The sequence below is a fragment of the Balaenoptera borealis genome (genome assembly GCF_965194805.1).
Source record: "Balaenoptera borealis genome assembly, chromosome: 12".
Lineage (NCBI taxonomy): Eukaryota > Metazoa > Chordata > Mammalia > Artiodactyla > Balaenopteridae > Balaenoptera > Balaenoptera borealis.
The window spans coordinates 42,010,981-42,038,175 of NC_138869.1; the positions used below are offsets into that span (position 1 = coordinate 42,010,981).

Below are 27,195 nucleotides of genomic sequence, written 5' to 3' on the forward strand. Positions count from 1 at the left end.
GGAGGGGTCTGCTGGGACCCTGCTGCAGCCCTCCCGGGAGCCAGCCACGTTATGGGCACCCCCTTCCCACAGGAATACACCCCTTTCCTCACCCATGTGGTAAGGAGCCCCTTACTCTGCAGCATCTTAGTGAAATCCACCCAGGAACATCCTCTGGCAGGAGAGCACCCTGCAGAACCCTCCCAGGCCCTGCCCCTCCCCCAACAGTCACCCACATCAACACATTGTCCACTCTGTCACACTTGGGATGCTTCCGCTCTCAGTGGAAAAAATTGACTCAGCTCCTGTAAGTTCCCCCAACACCCCCACCCCAGGGCTGGTTCTCTTCTTCACCACCTGCTTTGGGGGATCATCTGCCAAACATCCCCCAAGTAGTTTGACTCCCTGAAGCACCACCACCAGGGCCTCTCCACTCACAACCTGCTGGATTTGAGGATGGGCCTCAATCTTAAGGGCAGGTTGGGGAGAAAAGCTTTCACTGTTAAGGAAGCTGCCAGCACGGGGGAGGCTGGCACCTGAACCAGGTCCCCCAGCCTTCCTGTCACCTGGTGCAGTTTGCTGGGCCAGGGCTTACTCAGGGGAAGGGTGGGGCGGGCAGCCAGCCAGCAGGGCATGCCGGAGGGAAACGGTCAAGGCGGTCCCCTCCCCCGCGCATGTTCCTGGCCCTTTCCTCTCTGAGGGGCAGCAGGAAGTGAGGAGAAAGGGCCGGGGCGGGAGGCGGGAGTGGGTGGGAGGGATGGGGTTTATCAAGTTGCCGGCGGGCTGCCCGGAGGGCAGCAGCTGGTGCGAGTAGCTTGTCTGGAGACTTACCCCGGGAAGGAGGGAGGCCGCCGACCTACTGGGCCGACGGACTCCCACACAGGTGAGCCCAGGGCAGAAGACTGGTCTGCACCCTGGTACATGCGCTCACAGCAGCGCTCCCTGCCTCTCCTCCCAGGCGCGCGGGCGGGGAATGGGCTGGCCATACAGACCCGAGCCCTTTGGGGAGCTGAGGATCCCGGGGGAGCGTATCTAGGAAGAGGCAAGGAATACTCCCCCCATTCCAGCTCCAAGCCTGCTCCCCAGAGGGAGGGGCTTGCAGGACGAAAGGACTTAGGATACTGGGCAGAGAGGCCCAGGGGAAACCCTCTGGCCGGGCCGGCTTTCTCTGCCGTCTGGCCAGGAACTTCTGCAAGGGTGGCAGCTTCCTCAGAGTTGAAAGGAAGCCTTGGGGGCTCCCACAGGCCCCCAGAGACTGGAGAGGAGGCGATGGGAGCCCAGGGATTGGCCTGTGCCTGATGCAGGTCGGGGGCAGGGGGACGCCCTATCCCCAGGGCCCGCTGGGCTTACTGGCCCCAGCCGGGCGGGCCTAGCTGCGACCCACAGCTCGTGTTGCCAGGACAACCACTGCCTCCACCCAGTCCTGGAAGAGCTAAGACGCGGGTGCTAGGCCCCCTCCCCAAGTCTGGCAGGGGGCGGGGATTCCCTTCAGACCAGGGTCGGGGGAAGGGAGCCCTGATCCGTAGGGGGCGGCACATTACTGTCCTGCGAAAGCAGAGATCGGCTCTGGTCACCGTCCCCCTTTCCATACAAAGGGGCCCCAGGACTGGAGACTACGCTCAGGGATGCTGAGCCAGATTCACTACTACCCCCGGCCAAGGCCTCTGGGTCCCACAGCACCTCCTTCTGGCCGGGTGACGGAACGCCACCTCCTTTATTCCCTCCCCGACCCCGGTCCTTTATGCTGTCCCTTTAAGCGGCTGGCCGCGTCGCAGAGCAGGGAGGACTGTACCACCGGTCGCAGGCTGCGGGGGGGAATTTGGGGCTGACTGGCCCTCACGGCTGAGACTCCACAAGAAAGCCCCATTGGGAGGGGTCTCACGGTCCCAGATTGATGGCCACATTCCTCGGCAGAGGATCTGGGGACCTTGGAGCCCAAAACGCAGCACTGGCTGCCCGAAAGTCAGGCACACCTTTCCGCCCCCGCCGCAAATCCTGCGCAGGGCCCGCCTCCGCGCTGAATTCTTAAAGGGCCCGCGGGCTGGGGGGGCGGAGCCAGTAGAGGCGCCGAACCGGGGCAGTGCCTGGTAGAGCTGCCGGAGCGGGCCGGGCTGGGGCGGGGATGGCGATGGCCCTGGCGCAGGTCCCGGCGGCTCCCTGCGCGAGGTGAGGGAGGGCAGTGCGAGCCTGGCGGCCCTCTCCGCGGGCTCTGTTCTGAACCCCCAGGGAGGCGGCCCAGGACCCCCCCCCTCAACTTTGGGCCGGGTTCAGCCCCCACGTGCGGGGCGGGGGCGGGGTCCCGGACAAAGGCCAGGTGGAGTGGGCTTTACCCCGGACCGCTTGGCCCGCGGGCGCGATCATTCCTGGTAGCTGTAGAGGAAATGCCGGTCTGCCAGCGCCACCGTGGGAGATCCACCACCCCTTTGTCCCCGCGGGGCCTCCACCAAGCTTGGGAGAGTGTCTGCGCTGAGACAAAGTCTGTTAGCCTCACTCTGCTGCTGGGCGGGTGCTAAAAAAGATACCACCTCTGGGGCTGTGTTACAGCTTCCTAGCTGCTTCATCAGCTGTGCCTTGCCTTACCCAAATGCTATGGTTTCTCAGGACCAAGAGTACTTCACAGGGTAAAGTGGGCCTCGGTTTGGGGCTCTCAGAAACCTTGTCCTGGGTGGTATTCAGCCATGTGTGAGTCCCTGGGCAGTGAGTCTATAGCTCAATTCGTCCAGTTCTCAGAGGGGTCACAGACCTAACAAGTTCCTGCCCAGCCGTAGGCTACCTGCTCCAGGAAGGAGCCCTGTGCTCCTGGCAGTGAGTTCGCGGGGTGTCTTGCCTGCCTCTCAGTGGTCTGTGGTCTCTCAGACCTGTTATAGCCAATAACAGGGTCTGAACAACCCTGGGCATGGTGCCCTACGCAGCATGGGCTTTGGGAGTATGGATGGGTTTGGGGTGGACACCTCCAGGATTCTATAGACTGATTTGCTGTCTCCCACCTTTCCCCCAGTTCCTGAGCTAGTGCCAGGCAGGTGACACTGTCTTCCTGCAGCCCCCAGCATGTGGGCAGGCCTGGGCCCTGCCGTCACACTGGCCCTGGTGTTGGCGGTGGCATGGGCCACGGAGCTGAAGCCCACAGCACCACCCATCTTCACGGGCCGGCCCTTTGTAGTAGCATGGGACGTGCCCACACAAGACTGTGGCCCACGCCACAAGGTGCCACTGGACCCAAAGGACATGAAGGCCTTTGATGTGCAGGCCTCACCTAATGAGGGTTTCGTGAACCAGAACATCACCATCTTCTACCGTGACCGGCTGGGCATGTATCCACACTTCGATTCAGTGGCGAGGTCTGTGCATGGTGGCGTGCCACAGAATGGCAGCCTCTGGGTACACCTGGAGATGCTAAAGGGACATGTGGAACGCTACATTCGTACACAGGAGCCTGCAGGGCTGGCAGTCATCGACTGGGAGGACTGGCGGCCAGTGTGGGTACGCAACTGGCAGGACAAGGACGTGTACCGCCGATTATCACGCCAGTTGGTGGCCAGTCGCCACCCTGACTGGCCACCAGACCGCATAGTGAAGCAGGCGCAGTATGAGTTTGAGTTCGCTGCACGCCAGTTCATGCTGGAGACACTGCGATTTGTCAAGGCATTTCGGCCTCGGCACCTGTGGGGCTTCTACCTCTTCCCCGACTGTTACAACCATGATTATGTGCAGAACTGGGAGACCTATACAGGCCGCTGCCCTGATGTTGAGGTCTCCCGAAATGACCAGCTGGCCTGGCTGTGGGCCGAGAGCACGGCCCTCTTCCCCTCTGTCTACCTGGAAGAGACGCTCGCTTCCTCCACTCATGGCCGCAACTTTGTCAGCTTCCGTGTTCAGGAGGCCCTTCGCGTGGCTCACACCCACCATGCCAACCACGCACTCCCGGTCTACGTCTTCACGAGGCCCACCTATAGCCGCGGACTCACAGGGCTTAGCGAGGTATGTGCCTCCCAGGGCCCTGCCTTCGTCCTTGGGAAACCACTGCAGGCCTCCTGCCCCCAAGTTTACTGGCTACTCTACATCTCCTCACGTCATTCTCTCTGTAACCCTATGAAAGGGTGGCATTGTTATCTCCATTTTGTGGATATGAAAATTGAGGGCCAGAGATGCTGAGAAATTTACCCAGAACTTCTCAGCAAATCCAGGCAGAGCAGGGACTTGGGCCTAGTACTCTGACTTTGCGGTCCATCCTGATAGATACATACTAGGCTCAAGTGGGCCCTTGGCTTGGGAATGGGAGGCCGGAAGTGGGGGTGGAAACGGCTTAAACATTTAAGGAGAAAGTGAAACAGCTGCTGCCTAGGGGTGAGAAGGAGAGGACTGGGCTGGGGGAGGTTAGCAGGTCTGAACAGGCTAGGGCCTGCCCACCCTGTCTGTCCTTCTCACCTTGTGGTCTCAGTCTTCCCCAGTGACCATCTCCTTCCCACACAGATGGATCTCATCTCCACCATTGGCGAGAGTGCAGCCCTGGGTGCAGCTGGTGTCATCCTCTGGGGTGATGCGGGGTACACCACCAGCATGGTAAGTAAGATCCACCCAGCCTACTGGAGCTGAGTCTGCAGGGACAGGCAGAGTGTCTGTGCTTTTGGCTGCAAACCTCAAAGTGGTCCCCTCATCTGTCTCCCACCCAAGGAGCCCCAGTCCCAACAGAGAAGACAGAGTCCCTCCCCTTCTCCCAGGAAGGGGGATTTGCTGTCCTGACCAGCTGTTGAGTTCCACCCTGCCCCATCTGCCCTGCTGGGTTCCAGTCCCTGCCCCCACCCCCTTCTTTGAAGGAATAGGAACAGTGAGGGCTCAGGCATGCGTGTGTGTGTGTGTGTGTGTGTGTGTGTGTGTGTGTGTGTGTGTGCGCATTGTTAAAAGAAGGTACAGTCACCACAGTGTAGACAGAGTTTCCATCTGGGCCTGTGGGCTAAGACAGCTGACCCTGATCCCTGACCTCTGCCCCCAGGAGACCTGCCAGTACCTCAAGGATTACCTGACTCGGTTGCTGGTACCCTACGTCGTCAATGTGTCCTGGGCTGCCCAGTATTGCAGCTGGGCCCAGTGCCATGGCCACGGGCGCTGTGTGCGCCGTGACCCCGGTGCTAATACCTTCCTGCACCTCAGTGCCAGCAGCTTCCGCCTAGTGCCTAGCCACGCACCTGGTGAGCCGCAGCTGCGACCAGAGGGGGAACTCAGTTGGGCCGACCGCAACCACCTGCAGACGCACTTTCGCTGCCAGTGCTACTTAGGCTGGGGCGGCGAGCAATGCCAGTGGGACCGCAGGCGGGCAGCTGGGGGTGCCAGTGGGGCCTGGTCTGGGTCCCACCTCACCAGCCTGCTGGCTGTGGCCGCCCTGGCCCTCACCTGGACTTTGTAAGGGTCTCTCACGCAGCTGCCAGGCAAGCTGGCCTCTGCCACAAGGGCTCTGCCAGGCATGTAGGAGCCCACAAGAGGTGGACAAACCAGAGTCTGAAGGGGCAGAGCCCCATGGGATGCCCAGTAGGGTGTCCGTACCAGCTCCCACCCCCTGTTCTAAGGGGGAGGGACAGTCCCGTGGGAGGCCCCTTCTCTCCCTGCCAGAGAGGAAGAGGGGCACAGCTGGGCGGGGGAGGACCTGACCCTACTCCCCTGCCCCTGAATAGTTTATTATTATTATTTTGGGGTCTCTTTTGTAAATTAAATGTGAAACAACTGCTTCTTTGCTTGGACTGTCTGTGCCTGGGCCAGGGCATGTGAGAGAGATTTCAGGGTCTTCCATATAAGGTTTGAGCTCAGTTCTGTCTCTGTGAGACTCTCTGCTGGGAACTTCTCATCTGTAAAATGCATTCCCTGGGATCTGCAGGCCAGAGCTTCCCACTCTAGCTGTCCTGCTAGGGCAGGGGCCACTGGGAGTGGAGGGACTCACAGTCTACCCCAACACCAAGGACCTTGCTTTATCCATATTGATTGGAAAGCAGTTGGGTACAATCTTCTGTGAGGGATGGGGCTCATTGTGCTTCTCCTACTTAGTACTGTATCCCCAGCTGGGCTGGTGCCAGTCGCCTCGCCTTGCCCACCCAAGGAGAAAGGGGAAAGCGGATGTTTGATCTTCCCTGGCTGGGCAGGTAGCCAAATCACTCCTCCCTGCTGTTCTCACAGGCAAGGGCGTCTCCTCCACTCCCCAGTCCGAAGGACAGTGGACTTCAGCCACACGCACTTCTCCCCATCTGGCTCAGAGTCCTCCACTGGGTATGGTCAGAGGGAGGCAAGCAGGGCATTGGGATCTGAATCATGAGGTCCAGTCCCTGTCGCACTGCAGAGATGCATGATGGGGTGAGGGGGAGGCATCCTCAACAGTCAGCCCTGTAATGGCCATGGGAGAGCATAGCTTGTCCCCAGCTGTCCCAGGAGAGAGAAGTAGCAGCCAGAGCAGTCATACCAGCTCTGACCTGCTTCACTTCCTCTGCTTCTGAAGTGAGTTATTCTGGGTGGGGCCCTGCCCCTCCCCTCAGCCATTGGACCCACACCTGGATTCCTCCTGTCCCTATCAGTGATGACTGAACCCCTGCCCTCAGATAACACCGGCTCTGGGGAGATAGACTCAAGAAACTGTCGAGCAGTGAGGAGGGCACCCCAGCCACAAGGACTCGGGAAGTAGCCTCAAGGAAGTGCTTTCTACATTGAGGTTGGGTTGGGTTTTTTTTGGGGGGTGGCGCACCACGCGTGGCACATGGGATCTTAGTTCCCTGACCAGGGATCGAACCACTGCCCCCTGCAGTGGAAGCACGGTTTCCTAACTCCTGGACCGCCAGGGAAGTCCCTACATTGAGAGTCCCTACACTGAGTTTTGAAAGGTGAGGGGGAAACTTGATGCTGGGAACAAAGCATGGGCAAAGGCTGGAGGAAGACAGAACACAAATGGAGACACAGAGTTTGAGGCTAGGGTGTGACAGGGGGGTATGCTGCAGGTGGCCCTAGAGTGGCACCAGGCCTGATTTTGTCTGATGATGGTGACTATCTTACTTGTTCAGTGAACACACTGAGCACACACATGTGCCAGGGCTGGGCTGGGTGCTGGGGATGCACCATGAACCACACCAGCAAAGACTGCCATCCTCAGGGGTATGATGGCATAAAGGGAGATGCACTTCGGATGCCAAGACCAAGTCAGATGTTGGACAGTGGAGAGTGCTCCCCAGAGAGGCATGCAGGCAAGGGGATGGTGTGGTTAGAGCCTGGAGAAGCAATCCTCACCAAATCGATATTGATTCAGGTTGTAAAGTGATCCTTCATCCCTCTGGCTGCTGATGGCAGAGAATAGAGAGGAGGTGGGGTGGTAGCACTGGGAGGGAGATGTCAAATCACATGGTGGGGGTAGGGGAGGGGTCCTGGCTGCTTGTGACCAAGGTGGGGAGAGGCCGGCTGGAGAGAAGATTCAGGTGTAGATCAATAAGGCCATAAGATGGTGGAGCCAGCAGAGGGAGGGCAAGGAAGGAGGAGCTGTGACCTATCTCCCCAACACCTGTGACTTCCCCTACCCAACTGTGACCCCACACACAGCTGTGACCTCCCCTACACAGATGTGACCCATGCACACCTGTTAGCTACCCCGCCCACATCTGTAACCTGCCAACACACAGGTTATCCAGACATACCTGTGACCTGACCCACGCAGCTGTGACCTGGCCATGAGCTCAGGTTCAGACTGGGCTGTAGGCCCAGGCAGTGCTTTCACCTGGGCCAGGAATATGATGTTTCCTTCATCCCACTCTGGCAGGCAAGCCTGGGCCTGAGCACCTAGCAGGTCTCAGTTGCTAGCGTCTGAATCAGCAAACAAGCAAAATCACAAAGGAATGAACAAGCGCGTCATCGCTGATACACTCATGCTCATACCCGTAGTCACACAAACATGGGGTCTCATGGTCATAAGACAACAGGGTCTCACACACACCAAGTCTCAGGCACTGGGTCACACACTTGCACATACACACTACTGGAGTTTGTCGAGAGTCCCAAATGTCCACTGACTGGAGCTTTATACAGACACAGTCACTGATCCAGCACATATACAAAGGGTGACAACGCAGCCCTGACTTCAGGAACACAGTGCCTTTCAGACACAGGTCCCTAAAGGAGGGATGACTTATCCACTAGGCACACCGGTAGGCACAGGGCCACAATACTTATACGGGCCCACAAAAATGTTTTAATTTTAATCTTTTTTAATCAGAAGAAAAAATATAGGAATAATGAATATAAAATAATGAATTCAGTCTGGATTATATCTGTCCTTATGCCAATATAGTCGTAAAATATATTTTTTTAAAAATATGTATTTTTTTGGCCGCGCAGCATGCGGGATCTTAGTTCCCCAACCATGGATCGAACCCGTGCCCCCTGCAGTGGAAGCACAGAGTCCTAACCATTCCCTTAAAATGTTTTTTTGAGGAATGGGTCCACAAAGGTGAAAGTGCCTAGGGCCCATAGGTGTCATAATGCAGCCACGTGGGGAAGGCACCCAGACTCCAGTATCACAGACAGGGCTGCCCAGTCGGATCTGCCACCCAGACAGCCCCCATGCACTGCCTCCATCCCCACATCATCCCAAGTAAAGCCACAAAGTCCAGCCCCAGTGCTGACAGAGTGGGAGGGGCCACTTCCGGCCTAGCCCCACCTCCTACCAAGGGCACTTTGCCAGGAGTGCAGAGGTGGCTCTGCCGTCTGGCCCAGCCCTCTAACCCAGGGCCCGCCCCTCAGCCCGCCCCCAGACTGGGTGGGGTGACCCCTACAAAAGCTCAGGGTTTCCAGCAGCAGCTTCTTCCTCCAAGAGTCTCGGTGCAGCTGAGGCCAGAGTTAAGGAACAGAATCTTGCTGATCCCTGCATAGGCCCTCACCCTGAGGTCAGGAAGTTTGGAGAATGAGGCCTTTCAGCCCTGAGGTCAGCAGGGACAAGTGGGCAGGTTGGCGGGCGTACAGGAGGGCTGGACTGACCTTTCCTGCGTCACTGAGCATCCCCTCCTGCATGCGTGGCCAGGATTCCTGGGGGAAGAGACAGGGAAGCCCCCGCCTCCATCAGTCGGCCAGCCTGGGGGCTGAGGGCCTGGCTCTCAGCCACTTTTCTCAAGACAGATGTCATGGCTTCTGTGGCCCTTGGGGAAGGGGGTGGGCAAGCCAGGACAAGACCTGTGGGAGACAGAGGGCAGAGGTCGGCCCAAGAGGCAACTCGGGTATGCCCTCTAGTGGCCATGTTCCCCTCAATGCCTCTCCTTTGCCCTCTGACTTCCCCGAGCCCTGCAGGTCAATATTTACCTGAAGCCAGAACAGAGGTGGATTAATAAGGGACTTGGCCTGCCTGCCCTCAGTAGGGGTCAGAGAGTTCAAGGACTGCTTTCAGCTCTGCCTCCCCTGGCCAGGTTTCCCTAGACCTGCCCTGTGCCATGGCAGCCCACCTGCTTCCCATCTGCACCCTCTTCCTGAACTTGCTCGGCATGGCCAAAGGCTCCAGGGACCCCGTGGTACCCAACCGGCCCTTCGCCACCATCTGGAATGCAAACACCCAGTGGTGTCTAGAGAGGCATGGCGTGGACGTGGACATCAGTGTCTTTGATGTGGCGGCCAACCCGGGGCAGACCTTCCGTGGCCCTGACATGACCATTTTCTACAGCTCCCAGCTGGGTACCTACCCTTACTACACATCTGCTGGGGAGCCCGTATTCGGTGGCCTGCCCCAGAATGCCAGCCTGGCTGTCCACCTGGTCCGCACATTCCAGGACATCCTGGCTGCCATGCCTGCATCCAACTTCTCAGGGCTGGCAGTTATTGACTGGGAGGCATGGCGCCCACGCTGGGCCTTCAACTGGGACACCAAGGACATTTACCGGCAGCGTTCACGGGCACTGGTACAGGGGCAGCACCCTGACTGGCCAGCTCCTTGGGTGGAGGCAGCAGCTCAGGACCAGTTCGAGGGGGCTGCCCGGGCCTGGATGGCAGGCACCCTCAGGCTGGGACAAGCACTGCGGCCTCGTGGCCTCTGGGGCTTCTATGGCTTCCCTGACTGCTATAACTATGACTTTAAAAATCCCAACTACACCGGCCAGTGCCCACCAGGCATCCGTGCCCAGAATGACCATCTGGAGTGGCTGTGGGGCCAGAGCCGTGCCCTCTACCCCAGCATCTACCTGCCCGCAGCACTGGAGGGCACGAAGAAGGCACAGATGTTTGTGCAGCACCGTGTGGGTGAGGCATTCCGTTTGGCCGTGGGTGCAGGGTACCCTGATCTGCCAGTGCTGCCCTACGTCCAGATCTTCTACGACATGACTAACCGCTTTCTGCCCCTGGTGAGTCTCCTGTGACCCCGCCCACCTTGTAACCTACCTTGTCAGGCATTAGTCCAGTAAGTGAGGCCACACAGCCCTGGGGCACTTTAGCCTTGGGGCACTTTCATCCATTCCCTCCCACATTCTTTGAGCACCTACTGTGTGCCAAGTTCTGTGCTAGGCACAGACAATTCAGCATTCTTCAGAAAGAAATCATCCCTGCCTGCATGGCACTCACAGGCTAGAGTGAGGGCAGGCTTGCCTCTGGCCGCCAGAGCTAGAGCAGGCTATGAATTATTTGTCCCATGCAATAGTGTTACAGCAGTCTGCTGTGGGGACAGAGGGAGGCCCCACAGAGCTATGCTGTCCTTTCCCCAGGAGGAGCTGGAGCACAGCCTGGGGGAGAGTGCAGCCCAGGGGGCAGCAGGAGTGGTGCTCTGGGTGAGCTGGGAGAACACAAGAACCAAGGTGAGCTCAAGTCCAGGATGGGGGTGAGGGTGGGGGCAGGAGTGGGGCTGCCAGGCTGACTGGGGAGACCCTGGCCCACCCTTTACCCCTGCAGTCCTGGCTGACCAGCAGGTGAGTGCCTCAATGCCCTAGGTGGACCCGTGCATGGCCGTGGTGTCCTGACGCTCCCCCTCCCACCTAGGAATCCTGCCAGGCCATCAAGGAGTATGTTGACATGACACTGGGGCCCTTCATCCTGAATGTGACCAGCGGGGCTCTTCTGTGCAGTCAAGTCCTGTGCTCTGGCCATGGCCGTTGTGCCCGGCGCCCCAGTCACCCTGAAGCCCGCCTCATCCTCAGCCCCACCAGTTTCTCCATCGAGTCCACGCCTGGTGGTGGGCCCCTGACCCTCCGAGGTGCCCTCTCACTCAAGGATCGGTTGCGGATGGCTGTGGAGTTCAAATGTCGCTGCTACCGTGGGTGGACGGGAACATGGTGTGAGCAGTGGGGCATGTGGTGATTGGCACATGCACACATTGAGTACCTAATGCAATCTGGACCTGGCTACAGCTTTCTCAAGTACAGGCACAGTCACATGAGCCATGGTCACAGTCAGAAGTACACTCAGGCACTGTCATGAGCATATGCCAGCACGTTCACACTTGCTTACAGACCAAGATAGTTGCATAAGGAGTTTGAGCCTCGGGCACCCACCCAGCAGAGTTAAAAATATTTCCTCCAGAGACATTGAGCCAGTCTTTAAACTGCAGCAATCACAAGAACTGACGTTCTGGATTTCCCTGGCGGTCCAGTGGTTAAGACTCCGCGCTTCTACTGCAGGGGGCGGGGGTTCGATCCCTGGTCAGGGAACTAAGATCCCGCATGCTGAAAGAAAGGGAGGGAGGGAGGAAGGAAGGAAGGAAGAAAGAAAGAAAGAGCTGACATTCACTGGGTGCCTACTCTTTCCAAGTCATGTGCTAGGCATTTTAAGTAGTCTAACTTAATTGTGCAGTCCTAACACGACGCTATGAGGAAACTGAGGCACACACAGGGAGGGTAAGCACTTTACCCAAGGTTGCAGCCAGAAAATAGAGCAGCTGAGATTCAAACCCAGGTGAATCTGGGTTTGAATCTCTACCCTCTACCTCTACCTCTATAGCGATGGAGCCCTTTGGCTCCTACTATATGTCGCCGGTAATCAGCCCTGCACTGCAACCTGAATCCGTTCAGAGGTAACAGCCTCACAAATAAAGCAGACATGATTCTAACTTCAAGAGCTGTTTATTGAGCGCTTAAAACGTGCAGGCGCTGGGATCCAGAGGGCACAGGAAAATTCTTTTCTCTCGCTCAGATTAGATGTCTGTCCGAGGGCGGCTGCTTCTCAGGGTAGGGCCCAAATTTCAGGAGGAAGCTCCACCTGACCGTTTCCACACTGGGCAGGAGGCTGACGTGAGCCGAGACAAAGCTGAATTGGGGGGAGACCTATCTGAGTCTGGGGCGGGGCGAGGCGGGGCGAGATGGAAGCCCAGCCCACCCGTAACGGAGCCGGCGCTCGGTTCGCGCTCTCTGGGAGCTAGGCCTGGATAAGCAAGGGCGGGAGGGGCAGAGGTAGAGCCAGGGCAGAGATCCAGTCTGCGTCGGGTCCGTGTTATGACGCGAGGGGCCGGGGACGGGGGCTGGCCGCCCCGAAGACCCGGGACCTGGTGGTGTGCCGCGGGCCGTGACGGCTGCAGTGCGTCCGCCGCAGCGCTAGGGGGCGAGCGCCGGGGGCCGGAGGGGTCCGAGCCAGAGACAGCGAGATACAGATCCGTGCAGAGCGAGGACACGGAGCGTCCCGGAGCCAGGCGTCAGCATGTCAGTACTGCCCCCTCCCCATGCGCGGCGTATTCCTCCTCATTGTCCCCCGCTCTCCCCGTCCGCTCCGCGCGTACAGTTCTCAAGTGACTAAGCCTCCCCGCACGCCCTCATTGCGTCTGTCGTTCCCTCCCAGAGCATGCCGAGCCACAGCCGCCCAGAGTCAAGTTCCCGAAGCCCCCACTCCCAAACTCCACGGTTTGTCACCCAGTGGGAGGAAGGGGGAAACTGAGGCAGGAGAGACTGCCGCCTCTCTCTGTGGACCCGGGAGCCCCACCCACAGTGGGTGGGGTCGGCACAGAAGGGGTTGAGCCTGAGGGGGAAGTCGGGGGCTCCAGGCTCAGGGGCGGATCCTGGGGTTTCCTCTCTCTTGGTCCAGAGGTGCAGTTGCTGCGGAGGTGGCTGTTGCAGGTGAGGGGCTTATAGCCCTCTGAGTGGGATGTGGTATGAGGGGAGGGGGCTACCTGTTACTGATCAGTGTAGAATTGGCCTCAAGCTCACGGGCCCTTCCTGGGGAGCGGGGGAAGGGGAGCCAAGTCATCCTCTATGGAACAGGTGAGTAAAAGGGTGGGGCCCAGCGGCCACCTATCGCTAGAAATCCCCCAGCATTGACCCTCCTGCCAGCAGAGCCTGGGGTAGGATGGGCACACAGTGGAGTTCGGGGTCAGGAGGTCTGAGCACCCAACCTGGTAGCCGTTGGACACCCCTGTGGATGTAGGAAGGAAGCTGTGGTTCTTATCTAGCTAGGGTGGCTACGAAACAGGCCAGTGGGGAACCAGGCCTGCAGGAGCCACACTGCTGTGTGAGCCGGGCCCTTTCTGAGGGGCAGTTGGGTCCATGCCCAGTCAAAGTGTCCTGAGCTGGGCAGTGTTGGGGAGGGAGCCATGGACTCTGTGCCCCTGGTAGGGAAGGCAGTCCAGGGAGGGGAAATTTGAGCCTGATGGGTGGGTGAATGGCACCCCAATATCGGTTAGGTGGCAGGCATGGCCCAGGTGGTCAAAAAGGCTGGGACCTGGAGTAGGGAGAAGGGTGGGACAGGGGAGTTCCTAGGGAAGCTATGTTCCCCGAAGGGAATACAGCGTTTAAGCAGGGGGTCGTGGTGTCTAGTTTGTATGCTCTGTCTGATGGCCAGCCAGCTGCAATGGTGTAGGGCTGGATCTACTCTCCTGGGGAGGACAAAGCGGTAGCCAGAGCAGGCTGGGGCCTGGACTCTTGAGTTCTGCCCTAGCCTTTAGCCCTCAGCCTCCATACAGTGTAAGGTAGAGCACCCAGGACCCACCCCCTCTGCTCTCCACCTGAGTCAGGTCCCCCAGGTATAGGGGATGGGATCCTCCAGGTCACCTGTGCCATCAGGTGAGTATGGGGACAAGGTGCAGCCCACCAGTTCCAGGATGTGTGGCCCTCCTTAGCACTCTGTCAGCCACTCCCTGCCCCAGCCCCATCCTCCCTTCTGGCACAGCCCAGCATGGCTGTTGTCCACAGGAGGAGCACCCTTCTTGTCTCAGGAGATACCACTGCCTGGAGACTGTGGCCTTAACCCCCAGCCTGCCACTGAGCCACCTGTAACCCAGCAGGAGATGACCTTGGCTCCCAGCCTGGCAGCTGAGCCTGGATCCCACATGTAGGCGAGAGCTGACTCTGAGCCCTGGCCCAGCCAAGCTGACCCCTACCCTAGACCCTATACACCAGGTGGCTCTGATCCTGAGTACCACCCCAGCCCAACTGACTCTGGATCCTGCATGCCAGCCAGAGGTGACCCTGAGATCCAACCTGGCCAAGCTGATCCTGGATCCTACACACCAGCCAGATCTGACCCTGAGCCCCAGGCTAGCTGAGTTGACCCTGGGTTCTGCATGCCATCCAGAGATGACCCTCAGTCCTGGCTCAACTGAGCTGACCCTGGATCCCGCACGCCAGCCAGAGGAGACCCCAACCCCCAACCTGGCTGAGCTGACCCTGGAGCCTGTGCACTGCCGACCTGAGCTCCTGGATGCCTGTGCCGACCTCATCAATGAGCAGTGGCCCCGCAGCCGCACCTCCCGCCTGCACTCCTTGGGCCAGTCCTCAGATGCCTTCCCCCTCTGCTTGATGCTGCTGAGCCCCCGTCCCACGCCAGAGGCAGCCCCCATTGTGGTGGGCCATGCCCGCCTGTCACGGGTGCTGGACCGGCCCCAGAGCCTCCTAGTGGAGACGGTGGTGGTGGCCCGAGCCTTGAGGGGCCGTGGCTTTGGCCGCCGCCTCATGGAGGGCCTCGAAGCCTTTGCTCAGGCCCGGGGCTTCCGCCGGCTACACCTCACCACCCATGACCAGCTGCACTTTTACGCCCACCTGGGCTACCAGCTGGGTGAGCCTGTGCAAGGCCTGGTCTTCACCAGTCAGCGGCTGCCTGCCACCCTGCTCAATGCCTTCCCCAGGGCCCCCTTTCCCCGGCCACCCTGCAAGGCCCCTAGCCTGACTGCCCAAGCTGCCCCAAGAGCCCCCAAGGGGTCATCATTGCCGCCACCCCCACCCCTGCCTGAGCCCTTGACCACCCTACCCCCACCTCCAGGAGGGCCCCCTCCACAAAGCCTGCTGGAGACTCAATACCAAGACCTGAGAAGACGCCCCATATTCTGGATGGAGAAAGACATCTGAGGGCTACCCAGGGCAAGATGCTGTCTTTCTGGGTCAGTTGACTGCCCAGGACAGTACCAGCCTCAGCTCACTGGCCATCCCTCAGCTTCTAGCCCCTGAGGGCAGCTTCAGCCTAGGCATGTTTCCTGAGTGCCAGTGGAGATGGCGCCATGGCTGTGGCTCAGAGCTCTCAGTGTGGCTGAATAAAGGCTTCTGTTGGGTGTGGTTGTGACAGTGTATTTGTTGACCCCCACCCTCATCTCCCAGCCTTGTCTTAGGTCCTCTGTCCCTGCAGGGGCCCTCAGATCCACCTCGGCCTTAGGGCCATGGGTGGAGAGACACCTGCCTTTTACCTCTCTCACTCTGCCAGGCCCAGGGGACAAGGAGACATTCACTCATCACCATTCACTGAGCACCTGCTGTGTTACAGGCCCTGGATTGGGCACAGGCAGTGGGGAACTAGACAGATAGGGTCTCAACCCAAGGGACAGGGCAGGGCATACTGTGGCAGGATCCATGCTGGGACAGTGGGAGCTAAAGTGCCCTCACTCCACTTGGAGATCTGGGAGACCTCCCAGGGCAGGTGATGTCATAGCAGAGACCTGAGTGCTGAGTAGAAATTAAGCCAGGCAAGGTGGGGGCTGAGTGTTCTTGGGGCAGGAAACAAAATGGGCAGAGGAAAGAAGGGGACTTGTGAAAGCTGTAGGTGGGGGAGGTGTCAGAGGGCACGGTGGTGCCATGGCAGAGATGGACAATACAGAAGGGGAGCTGCCCAAACCAGCTTGGGTTGTGGCTGCTCTGAGAGGCCTATGAGACCCCTTGGGAACCAGGCTTTACGCACCTCCCTTTCTTGTGAGGAGGAGCTGGAGGAGTTTTCCCAGCTTTCTCTGCTGTGTGGAAGGTGTGGCCATGGCCATGGAGTCTAAGCTCACACCCCCTCTCTCCTGCAGGTTTCCATCCCTGGGGCATGACCATGCAGCTAGGCCTGGCCCTGGTGCTAGGGGTGGCCCTGTGCTTGGGGTGTGGCCAGCCCCTGCTGCAAGCCCCTGAACACCCCTTCTTGGTGCTGTGGAACGTGCCCTCAGCACACTGTAAGGCCCGCTTTGGCGTGCACCTGCCACTAGAGGCCCTGGGCATTACAGCCAACCGTGGCCAGCGTTTCCACGGCCAGAATATCACCATCTTCTACAAGAACCAGCTCGGCTTCTATCCCTACCTTGGGCCGAGGGACACAGCTCACAATGGGGGCATCCCCCAGGCTGTGCCCCTTGACTGCCACCTGGCATGGGCTGCCTATCAGATCCGCCGCAGCCTGCAACCTGGCTTCGCTGGCCTGGCAGTACTGGACTGGGAGGAATGGTGTCCACTCTGGGCTGGGAACTGGGGCCGCCGCCAGGTCTATCAGACAGCCTCCTGGGCTTGGGCACAGCGGTTATTCCCCAACCTGGACCCCCAGGAGCAGCTCTACAAGGCCCGTATCGGCTTTGAACAGGCAGCCCGTGCACTGATGGAGGACACACTGCGGCTAGGCCGGGCACTGCAGCCCCATGGGCTCTGGGGCTTCTATCACTTCCCTGCCTGTGGCAATGGCTGGCATGGTACAGCTTCCAATTACACGGGCCACTGCCATGCAGCCACCCTTGCCCGCAACACCCAACTGTATTGGCTCTGGGCCGCCTCCAGCGCCCTCTTCCCCAGCATATACCTCCCACCCAGGTTACCACCTGCTCACCACCAGGCATTTGTCCGATACCGCCTGGAGGAGGCCTTCCGTGTGGCCCTCGCTGGGCACCCACATCCCCTGCCTGTCCTGGCCTATGCCCGCCTCACACACCGGAGCTCTGGGAGGTTCCTGTCCCAGGTGAGTGAAAACTGAAGTCTAGGGGTCTGACTGGGGAGGCATGACATTCTCTGAGGGCCTGAGAAGCCACTCAGAGGCTCAGGGCCAAGGGGCCCTCCTCTAGGGGTGGAATCAGATCATGGCAGTGAGCCATGAAAGTTCTTGAAGATGGAGGTAGGGCCAGATGGAGCTGGCCAGCCCAGCCCTGGCTTAGCAGCTCTCTGCCTCCAGGATGAACTTGTGCAGACCATTGGTGTGAGCGCCGCACTGGGGGCAGCCGGCGTGGTGCTCTGGGGGGACCTGAGCTTCTCCAGTTCTGAGGTGATCATTGCCCCCTCCAGCCTGCCACACAGCCCATGCTGGGGTCCCAGAGATGGGGAAAGACCATGTCAGGGCCATGGAGCAGAAGCATTGATACATCCCTTCCCTCTCCTCAGGAGGAGTGCTGGCATCTCCATGACTACCTAGTGAGCACCCTGGGCCCTTATGTGATCAACGTGACCAGGGCAGCCATGGCCTGCAGTCACCAGCGGTGCCATGGCCATGGCCGATGTGCTTGGCAAGACCCAGGACAACTGGAAGTCTTTCTGCACCTGGAGCCAGATGGTAGCCCTGGAGATTGGGAGTCCTTCAGCTGCCGTTGTTACTGGGGCTGGGCTGGCCCTACCTGCCAGGAGCCCAGGCCTGAGCTTGGGCCTGAAGAAGCAACATAAAGCCAGGAGTCACGTGCGTCTGACCTTCATGTTCCTGCTGCCATCTTTCCAGTCCTGGAGGGAGGACTTTGTCCCACTCTTGTTCTATTTAGCTTACCATCACTTCTCCCATGCACACACCCCACTTCCCATGGGATCCCTGGGGAGTGGAAGAGGCCAGAAAAAAACATACTGTTTTAAAACTAGAGGCCCTCTGACATCACCTGATCCCTCCTGACAAGAAAGCAGCCCCAGGAAGAGTCGGTGTTCCAGAAGGTTAAGGTTGCCAGCCCAGGGCTCTGTTCTACACCTCACTGCGTCCATGGAGAGGTCACAGGAGACCCGTCCAGGGGCAGGTGGGCCCCCAAGGAGATCTTGGCTAAGATCTGTAAGGGCTAAGCTGTTGTCTGTAATCTGCTTTCATCATAAAGTTACTTTTTCTTTCACTGCCTGAGGTTTGGCTGTTCCCCAATTCTACCAAACCCATCCTCTTCCTGTCGCGAGCGTCCCGCTGCAAGTGCCCAGAGATGCCGGTCCTGCGTCGTGGGCAGCTACAGAGTTAACGACTACACGTGTTGGGCGAGGTGGGGTTGGGGGAGGAACACCGCAAGGCATTGTGGGTGCATAGTTGAGCTAGAGCGTCGTGGGCTTGTGGGTCCCTGAAGCTGACTACAATTCCCAAGGTGCTCTGCGCCCAGCCGGGGAGTGGCGTTAATCCGCGCTCAGCACCCTGGGAATAGTAGTTTCGGCCGCATGGAGAGGTTCCATGAACCGAGAGACCAGGAACTCGCCTTCCCGGCCACCCATTTAGCAGGGCGGGGCGCTTCGACACGTTTGGCAGGGCGGGGCGCCTCGCGAAGATGGTGGCGCGCGCGGCGTGTGGCTCCCGTCGTCTGCCCGAGTCTCAACTCAGCGCATTGGCCGGCGACTCGCTGGTCTGGAGCCCCAGCCCGCCGGGTCTCTGACCCCGCGCCCCGCCGCGCCCGATTCCCGGCATGCCCCGCGCCCGAAAAGGCAGCGCGCCCCGCAGAGGCGGCCAGCGCAGCGGAGGAGGTAAGTGGGGGGCTCTGGGCAACTGAGGAACGTTGAGCTGGGGCTCTTGTGTGGGTTCCCGTCGGTGTCCCTAAGAGTCCTGGGGTAGAGACTCCTGCCTCGACCAGTCCGGTGCTGCCACCCGCAACTCTCCCCGTGACCGGCACATGCCCAAGGAGTCAGCGGCCACGTGTGCGCCTAACCTTAGTGCGCTGCCCGCTTGCCCGGAGCCCTCGCTCCCCGCCCGCACCTGGTCCGCACCTCCCGGCCTTGGTTGGTTTCCTCATTGCCTCTCTACCCAAGTTGTCTGTTGTGATGGACAAACAGGCCAGACGGAGCAGAAAGCCAGCCCCCTCCCCAAGCCCTGATCCTTGCCTGGACTGGACTAGGAAGTTGGCCAGAGGCCTGGGCTATCCCGGAGAACTGAGAGAGGGGGTGATGGGGAAGCTGCAAAATTTGGGCCTTGACTGCCTGGACCTAGAAGGTTGATGAGCGCCGAAGGTTGATGAGCGCCCTGGAGCCTGAGGCAGTCCAGAGAGTCGCTTATCAGGTCGACCAGAGGAGCATGTCCTGGTGCAGTAAACACATATGTTTACTGTGTAGGGATGGGGTGCCTTTTAGGCACAGCTCAGACCTGGCCGCCACTTCAGTGGGGCTTGGGTGAGGGTGTTACTGAACCAAACGTGGGTCGGCTTGCCCCGGAGGAGTAAAGCCAATCTACTGATGAAACCGCAGAAATGCATTGGGGTGGGGGGGTGCGTGGTCCGAGTAGCTCCCGTTCGTTAGAGCAGAAAGAATTCAGTGAGAGGCAAAGTGTTAGATAAGAAGTGACTTATTAGAGTAGGACACTTGAGAGGCTTACAAGGAGGTGGGTGAGAGGGTGCCATCTGGAGAACATGGTGAGCTGTAGTTTTATAAGCAAAGGAAAAATGGGGAGGGTGAGAAGACCACCTTCTTCCTCATTATTGAGGAGACGTCAAGCTTCCATCATCAATTCCTTTTCCAAGTCGGGTGGGGAGTTTTCTTGTCCCTACATGGTCAAACCAGGACTGTCATGGCGCAATGGAAATGAGCAAAAAGGCAGTAACATACACTAACATATGGTAAATCATTTCAAGTTTTAGTATAATGTCATCCTTTCCTTATATGTTTGTTTTTAGTGCACGTATGTCCTAGGAATCATTAACCTGAGCTCACTGGGCAGGATGTGGGTCTCATTCCACCATTGTTTTGTTGTTTTGTGGCATGTCTCATGCTTCTGTTGCATGGTTTTGTGGTTAAGCAAACCTGCTTTCTTGAGTGATCATTAACTTTCAGGGGTCTCCCATACTTTTTTCTTTACTTATAATCACTTACTGGGATTAACTATTTAATTACTTGCTTTGTCCTTTTACTCTGTCCGTATCATTCCCCCCTCCAGGTGTTTACCCTTTATGCTTAAAGTGGGGTAAGGGGCGACAACCTATCATTAACTACTTTCTGCTGAGATGGGATGTAGGCCTGCCTGGGGAAGAAGTAAAACACCTGGCTGACTGTCCCTTCTCTGTTAGGAGAACCAGAAGCCAATGCCCCTCTGGTTAGCATTATTCTTTAGTCCTTGTGGACGTTGAGCATCGGAAGATGAGTTTATAAAAGATACAAATTGAAAGAAATACAGCAGGGACTTCCTTGGTGGTGCAGTGGTTAAGAATCCGCCTGCCAAGGCAGGGATCACAGGTTCAGTCCCTGGTCTGGGAAGATCCCACATGCCAAGGAGCAACTAAGCCCGTGCACCGCAACTACTGAGCCTGTGCTCTAGAGCCCATGAGCCACAACTACTGAAGCCCACACGCCTAGAGCCCGTGCTCCGCAACAAGAGAAGCCACCACAATGAGAAGCCTGCACACCACAATGAAGAGCAGCCCCCGCTCTCTGCAACTAGAGAAAGCCCGCATGCAGCAATGAAGACCCAGCACAGCCAAAAAAATAAATACATAAATAAAATAAATAAGTTTATTTTTTTAAAAAAGAAAGAAATACAGCAATAAGCATTAGAAGAGTTATTAAAAGAGATTGTAGCTACGATCTTGGAGACCCAAACCATTTTTTCAAAACATTTTACAAATCTGAAAGGCAGATACTTGAGGCCTCAATCTGTTTGCTTTTGGGCTCGGAACCTTAATGTTTTATACTTTGGGGTTTATTGAGACTTTTATTTTAGTTATAGATTTACTCTGTTTTTCTTTATTTTTTGTTAATATCATTTAGTGATAAGGGTGGCTTCCTTGTGCCTCGAGAAACAGAGTGGCCTCTAATCTAGTTAATAAGTCCCTTCCATTAAAGAGAGAGGACAATCAGGCACAAACAAAAAGGAATGTAAAAACGACCGGCCATTGATGTTGCACAAAAGGGGTTCCAGGAAAGTGTGCCCCTGTCTCTTTCTTGACACTCCCATTACATATTTCCTATGGTTGTTAAGGCTTTCAGTCTTGGGTTAAGACTGAAAGGGTTGCACTGGTGTTTATGAGAAAATTTATCAAGTGGCTCGCCATGTCAATTACCACCCGAAGTTTGAGGCTCGACACTAGTTATGTAGATGGTATCTCTAGGCGGATCCCCTTTTGGCCTTGGGCCCCCCTCAGTCTTTCGATTGTAAAACCATCAAAGGCCGAGGGATCCCTGTCGCTTTCTGGCATCTGGGGCATTCCCTCTGCCAGTGCCCTGGCTATTTGCAAAGGGCACATCGATCACAATTTTTCCTTCAGTGCCCCCTTGTCCATGTAGGGTACACTGGTTTTGTCTCGGTACCCACGGGCCCTGTGGTTTACCGTGGCCAGATTGGTCCAGGAAGCCCAGCCTCCCCTTTAGTGGTTTTTCAGAGGACCAAGTTACTGCCATCATTTGGGCCTTTTGTATATTTCTTTGGGTGCATTTAGTCTTTTAGGTTATATTTCTATTATTGAAAACTGAATAAGCCAATTGGAGCAAGTCGCTTACAGGTGTCTGAGGACCGGCCATTGCTTTTTACCACGTATTTATTTATTTATTTATTTTTAAAATGTATTTATTTATTTATTTGGCTGCGTTGGGTCTTCGTTGCTGCACGTGGGCTTTCTCTAGTTGCAGAGAGCTGGGGCTACTCTTCGTTGTGGTGCACACGCTTCTCATTTCAGTGGCTTCTCTTGCTGCGGAGCACGAGCTCTAGGTGCGAGGGCTTCAGTAGTTGTGGTGTGCGGGCTTCAGTAGTTGTAGCTTGCGGGCTCTAGAGCGCAGGCTCAGTAGTCGTGGCGCAGGGGCCTTAGTAGTTAGTAATTCCACTATGGGTCTGCCTCGGGGACAGCTTTGTTCCCCAAGCGGTGTACTGTGTGGCCCTGTTGGTCTCAGGCTGCCAGTATTATATGCTGTTCTTTCTCTGGGGTGCAGCAGTTGAATAAGATTTGTAAATCCCCCCTGGTGAGATCATTAACCAAGTAAACTTCTTTGTGGAAAACTTAGAATCCTCAGAAAAACTTTCCAACTTCTGCCAGACTTAAATCGGACATTGAAAAAAACACATGAACTCTTATTGTTTCTTTTTTTTAAAATTTATTTATTTAAATTTATTTATTTTTGGCTGCATTGGATTTTCGTTGCTGCATGTGGGCTTTCTCTAGTTTCAGCGAGCGGGGGCTACCCTTTCGTTGCAGTGTGCGGGCTTCTCATTGCGGTGGCTTCTCTTGTTGCGGAGCACGGACTCTAGGCTCATAGGCTTCAGTAGTTGTGGCACGCAGTCTCAGTAGTTGTGGCTCGCGGGCTCTAGAGCGCAGGCTCAGTAGTTGTGGCGCATGGGCTTAGTTGCTCTGCGGCATGTGGGATCTTCCCGGACCAGGGCTCGAACCTGTGTCCCCTGCATTGGCAGGCAGATTCTTAACCACTGCGCCACCAGGGAAGCCCTAAATGATTTTTTTTCCCTAGTATGTATAATCCCCTGGTTATAGATTATGGGCATCTAATTTTCATCCAAGGATAGATTACAGTGATCAGCTTTAGAAACAAGCTTAGAATATCTTTTTAATAACTTAATTAACCTTTACAATAATATAACATAGCAACAAAGAGCTATTTGAAAAGTGAGAGTTTTTTGGGAGTTTTTTTTACGTTACAAAATTTTATACTGGAGTATAGTTGATTTACGATGTTGTGTTTCAGGTGTACACCAAAGTGATTTAGTTATACATATACATATATTCATTCTTTTTCAGATTCTTTTCTCAGATAGGTTATCACAGAATATTGAGTAGAGTTCTCTGTATTTTACAGTAGGACCTTGCTGATTATCTACCTTATATATAGTGATGTGTATGTGTTAATCCCAAGTTCCTGATTTATCCTTCTCCCTTACTTTTCCCCTTTGGTAACCATAAGTTTAATTTTGAGATCTGTGAGTCTGTTTCTGTTTTGTAAATTAGTTCATTTGGTATCATTTTTAAAATAAGATCCACATATAAGGGAGGTCATATGATAAATTGTCTTTCTCTGTCTGACTTCCTTCACTTAGTATGATAATCTCTAGATCCATCCATGTTGCTGCAAAGGCCATTATTTGATTCTTTTTTTTTTTTACTGTAATTTTTTTTTAATTTTTTAATTTTATTTTTTTATACAGCAGATTCTTATTAGTCATCAATTTTATACACATCAGTGTATACATGTCAATCCCAATCACCCAATTCATCACACCACCACCCCCAGCCCCCTGCCACATTCCCCCCTTGGTGTCCCTACGTTTTTTCTCTACTTCTGTGTCTCAATTTCTGTCCTGCAAACCGGTTCATCTGTGCCATTTTTCTAGGTTCCACATATATGCGTTAATATACGATATTTGTTTTTCTCTTTCTGACTTATTTCACTCTGTATGACAGTCTCTAGATCCATCCACGTCTCAACAAATGACCCAATGTTGTTCCTTTTTGTGACTGAGTAATATTGCATGATATATATGTACCACATCTTCTTTATCCATTCGTCTGTCAGTGGGCATTTAGGTTGCTTTCATGACCTGGCTATTGTAAACAGTGCTGCAGTGAACCTTGGGGTGCATGTGTCTTTTTGAATTACGGTTTTCTCTGGGTATATGCCCAGTAGTGGGATTGCTGGATCATATGGTAATTCTGTTTTTAGTTTTTTAAGGAACCTCCATACTGTTCTCTATAGTGGCTGTATCAATTTACATTCCCACCAACAGTGCAAGAGGGTTCCCTTTTCTCCACACGCTCTCCAGCATTTGCTGTTTGTAGATTTTCTGTTGATGCCCATTCTGACTGGTGTGAGGTGATACCTCATTGTAGTTTTGATTTGCATTTCTCTAATAATTAGTGACGTTGAGCAGCTTTTCATGTGCTTCTTGGCCATCTGTATGTCTTCTTTGGAGAAATGTCTATTTAGGTCTTCTGCCCATTTTTGGATTGGGTGGTTTGTTTTTTTAATATTGAGCTGCATGAGCTGTTTATATATTTTGGAGATTAATCCTTTGTCCATTGATTCATTTGCAAATATTTTCCCTCATTCTGAGGGTTGTCTTTTCGTCTTGTTTATGGTTTCCTTTGTGGTGCCAATGCTTTGAAGTTTCATTAGGTCCCATTTGTTTATTTTTGTTTTTATTTCCATTACTCTAGGAGGTGGATCAAAAAAGATCTTGCTGTGATTTATGTCAAAGAGTGTTCTTCCTATGTTTTCCTCTAAGAGTTTTATAGTGTCCAGTCTTACATTTAGGTCTTTAATCCATTTTGAGTTTATTTTTGTGTATGGTGTTAGGGAGTGTTCTAATTTCATTCTTTTACATGTAGCTGTCCAGTTTTCCCAGCACCACTTATTGAAGCGACTGTCTTTTCTCCATTGTATATCTTTGCCTCCTTTGTCATAGATTAGTTGACCATAGGTGCATGGGTTTATCTCTGGGCTTTCTATCTTGTTCCACTGATCTATGTTTCTTTCTGTTTTTGTGCCAGTACCATATTGTCTTGATTACTGTAGCTTTGTAGTATAGTCTGAAGTCAGGGAGTCTGATTCCTCCAGTTCCATTTTTTTCCCTCAAGACTGCTTTGGCTATTCGGGGTCTTCTGTGTCTCCATACAAATTTTAAGATTTTTTGTTCTACTTCTGTAAAAAATGCCATTGGTAGTTTGATAGGGATTGCATTGAATCTGTAGATTGCTTTGGGTAGTATAGTCATTTTCACAATATTGATTCTTCCAGTCCAAGAACATGGTATATCTCTCCATCTGTTGGTATCATCTTTCATTTCTTTCATCAGTGTCTTATAGTTTTCTGCAAACAGGTCTTTTGTCTCCCTAGGTAGGTTTATTCCTAGGTATTTTATTCTTTTTGTTGCAGTGGTAAATGGGAGTGTTTCCTTAATTTCTCTTTCAGAGTTTTCATCATTAGTGTATAGGAATGCAAGAGATTTATGTGCATTAATTGTGTATCCTGCAACTTTGCCAAATTCACTGATTAGCTCTAGTAGTTTTCTGGTGGCATCTTTAGGATTCTCTATGTATAGTATCATGTCATCTGCAAACACTGACAGTTTTACTTCTTCTTTTCCAATTTGTATTCCTTTTATTTCTTTTTCTTCTCTGATTGCCGTGGCTAGGACTTCCAAAACTATGTTGAATAATAGTGGTGAGAGTGGACATCCTTGTCTTGTTCCTGATCTTAGAGGAAATGCTTTCAGTTTTTCACCATTAAGAATGACGTTTGCTGTGGGTTTGTCGTATATGGCCTTTATTATGTTGAGGTAGGTTCCTTCTATGCCCACTTTCTGGTGAGTTTTTATCATAAACGGGTGTTGAATTTTGTCAAAAGCTTTTTCTGCATCTATTCAGATGATCATATGGTTTTTATTCTTCAATTTGTTAATATGGCGTATCACATTGATTGATTTGTGTATATTGAAGAATCCTTGCATCCCTGGGATAAATCCCACTTGATCGTGGTGTTTGATCCTTTTAATGTGTTGTTGGATTCTGTTTGCTAGTATTTTGTTGAGGATTTTTGCATCTATATTCATCAGTGATATTGGTCTGTAATTTTCTTTTCTGATAGTATCTTTGTCTGGTTTTGGTATCAGGGTGACGGTGGCCTCATAGAATGAGTTTGGGAGTGTTCCTTCCTCTGCAATTTTTTGGAAGAGTTTGAGAAGGATGGGTGTTAGCTCTTCTCTAAATGTTTGATAGAATTCACCTGTGAAGCCATCTGGTCCTGGACTTTTGTTTGTTGGAAGATTTTTAATCACAGTTTCAATTTCATTACTTGTGATTGGCCTGTTCATATTTTCTATTTCTTCCTGGTTCAGTCTTGGAAGGTTATACCTTTCTAAGAATTTGTCCATTTCTTCCAGGTTGTCCATTTTATTGGCATAGAGTTGCTTGTAGTAGTCTCTTAGGATGCTTTGTATTTCTGCAGTGTCTGTTGTAACTTCTCCTTTTTCATTTCTAATTTTATTGATTTGAGTCCTCTCCCTCTTATTCTTGATGAGTCTGGCTAATGGTTTATCAATTTTGTTTATCTTCTCAAAGAACCAGCTTTTAGTTTTATTGATCTTTGCTATTGTTTTCTTTGTTTCAATTTCATGTACTTCTGCTCTGATCTTTATGATTTCTTTCCTTCTGCTGACTTTGGATTTTGTTTCTTCTTCTTTCTCTAGTTCCTTTAGGTGTAAGGTTAGATTGTTTATTTGAGATTTTTCTTGTTTCTTGAGGTAGGCTTGTATAGTTGTAAGCTTCCCTCTTAGAACTGCTTTTGCTGCATCCCATAGGTTTTGGATCATCGTGTTTTCATCGTCATTTGTCTCTAGGTATTTTTTGATTTCCTCTTTGATTTCTTCAGTGATCTCTTGGTTATGTAGTAACATATTGTTTAGCCTCCACGTGTTTGTGTTTTTTACGTTTTTCTCCCTGTTAATTCATTTCTAATCTCATAGCGTTGTGGTCAGAAAAGATGCTTGATATGATTTCAATTTTCTTAAATTTACTGAGGCTTGATTTGTGACCCAAGATGTGATCTATCCTGGAGAATGTACCATGTGCACTTGAGAAGAAAGTGTGATCTGCTGTTTTTGGATGGAATGTCCTATAAATATCAATTAAGTCTATCTGGTCTCTTGTGTCATTTAAAGCTTCTGTTTCCTTCTTTATTTTAAAGTCTATTTTATCTGATATGAGTATTGCTATTCTAGCTTTCTTTTGATTTCCATTTGCATGGAATATCTTTTTCCATCCCTTCACTTTCAGTCTGTATGTGTCCCTAGGTCTGAAGTGGGTCTCTTGTAGACAGCATATATATGGGTCTTGTTTTTGTATCCATTCAGCAAGCCTGTGTCTTTTGGTTGGAGCATTTAATCCATTCACGTTTAAGGTAATGATCGATATGTATGTTCCTATGACCATTTTCTTAATTCTTT

At 53.8% G+C, this 27,195-nt stretch overlaps 3 protein-coding genes across 14 annotated transcripts in view; all 3 read left to right on the forward strand.

Moving 5' to 3' along the window:
- The first annotated feature begins 714 nt into the window (after nucleotides 1-714).
- LOC309607384 (uncharacterized protein) lies at nucleotides 715-18,190 on the forward strand. Its single transcript, XM_082345821.1, has 10 exons — nucleotides 715-862; nucleotides 2,978-3,957; nucleotides 4,450-4,539; nucleotides 9,396-10,319; nucleotides 10,677-10,766; nucleotides 10,948-11,262; nucleotides 12,470-12,599; nucleotides 16,163-17,073; nucleotides 17,284-17,373; nucleotides 17,490-18,190. The coding sequence occupies exons 2-10, from the start codon at nucleotides 3,028-3,030 to the stop codon at nucleotides 17,763-17,765; spliced, it is 3,756 nt and encodes a 1,251-aa protein (XP_082201947.1). The 5' UTR covers nucleotides 715-862; nucleotides 2,978-3,027; the 3' UTR covers nucleotides 17,766-18,190.
- Nucleotides 14,162-15,433, forward strand: NAA80 (N-alpha-acetyltransferase 80, NatH catalytic subunit). Its single transcript, XM_082346778.1, is given in 2 exon segments — nucleotides 14,162-14,196; nucleotides 14,198-15,433. Coding segments are annotated over 2 exon segments (1,056 nt in total). The 5' UTR covers nucleotides 14,162-14,176; the 3' UTR covers nucleotides 15,234-15,433.
- Nucleotides 18,191-18,565: 375 nt separating the features above from the next.
- IFRD2 (interferon related developmental regulator 2) overlaps nucleotides 18,566-27,195 on the forward strand; it is a 30,061-nt gene continuing 21,431 nt past the window's right edge. For 7 of the 12 annotated variants that reach the window (XR_014232554.1, XM_082346758.1, XM_082346759.1 and 4 more), the window contains exon 1: nucleotides 18,567-18,797. Coding sequence is in view for 11 of the 12 variants with exons in the window: in XM_082346758.1 (XP_082202884.1) it covers nucleotides 18,740-18,797 (58 nt within the window). In the remaining variant the exon portion in view is untranslated. Of the gene's footprint in view, nucleotides 18,798-27,195 lie in introns of all 12 variants that reach the window. The other 5 variants (XM_082346753.1, XM_082346757.1, XM_082346760.1 and 2 more) reach the window with 2 other exon arrangements.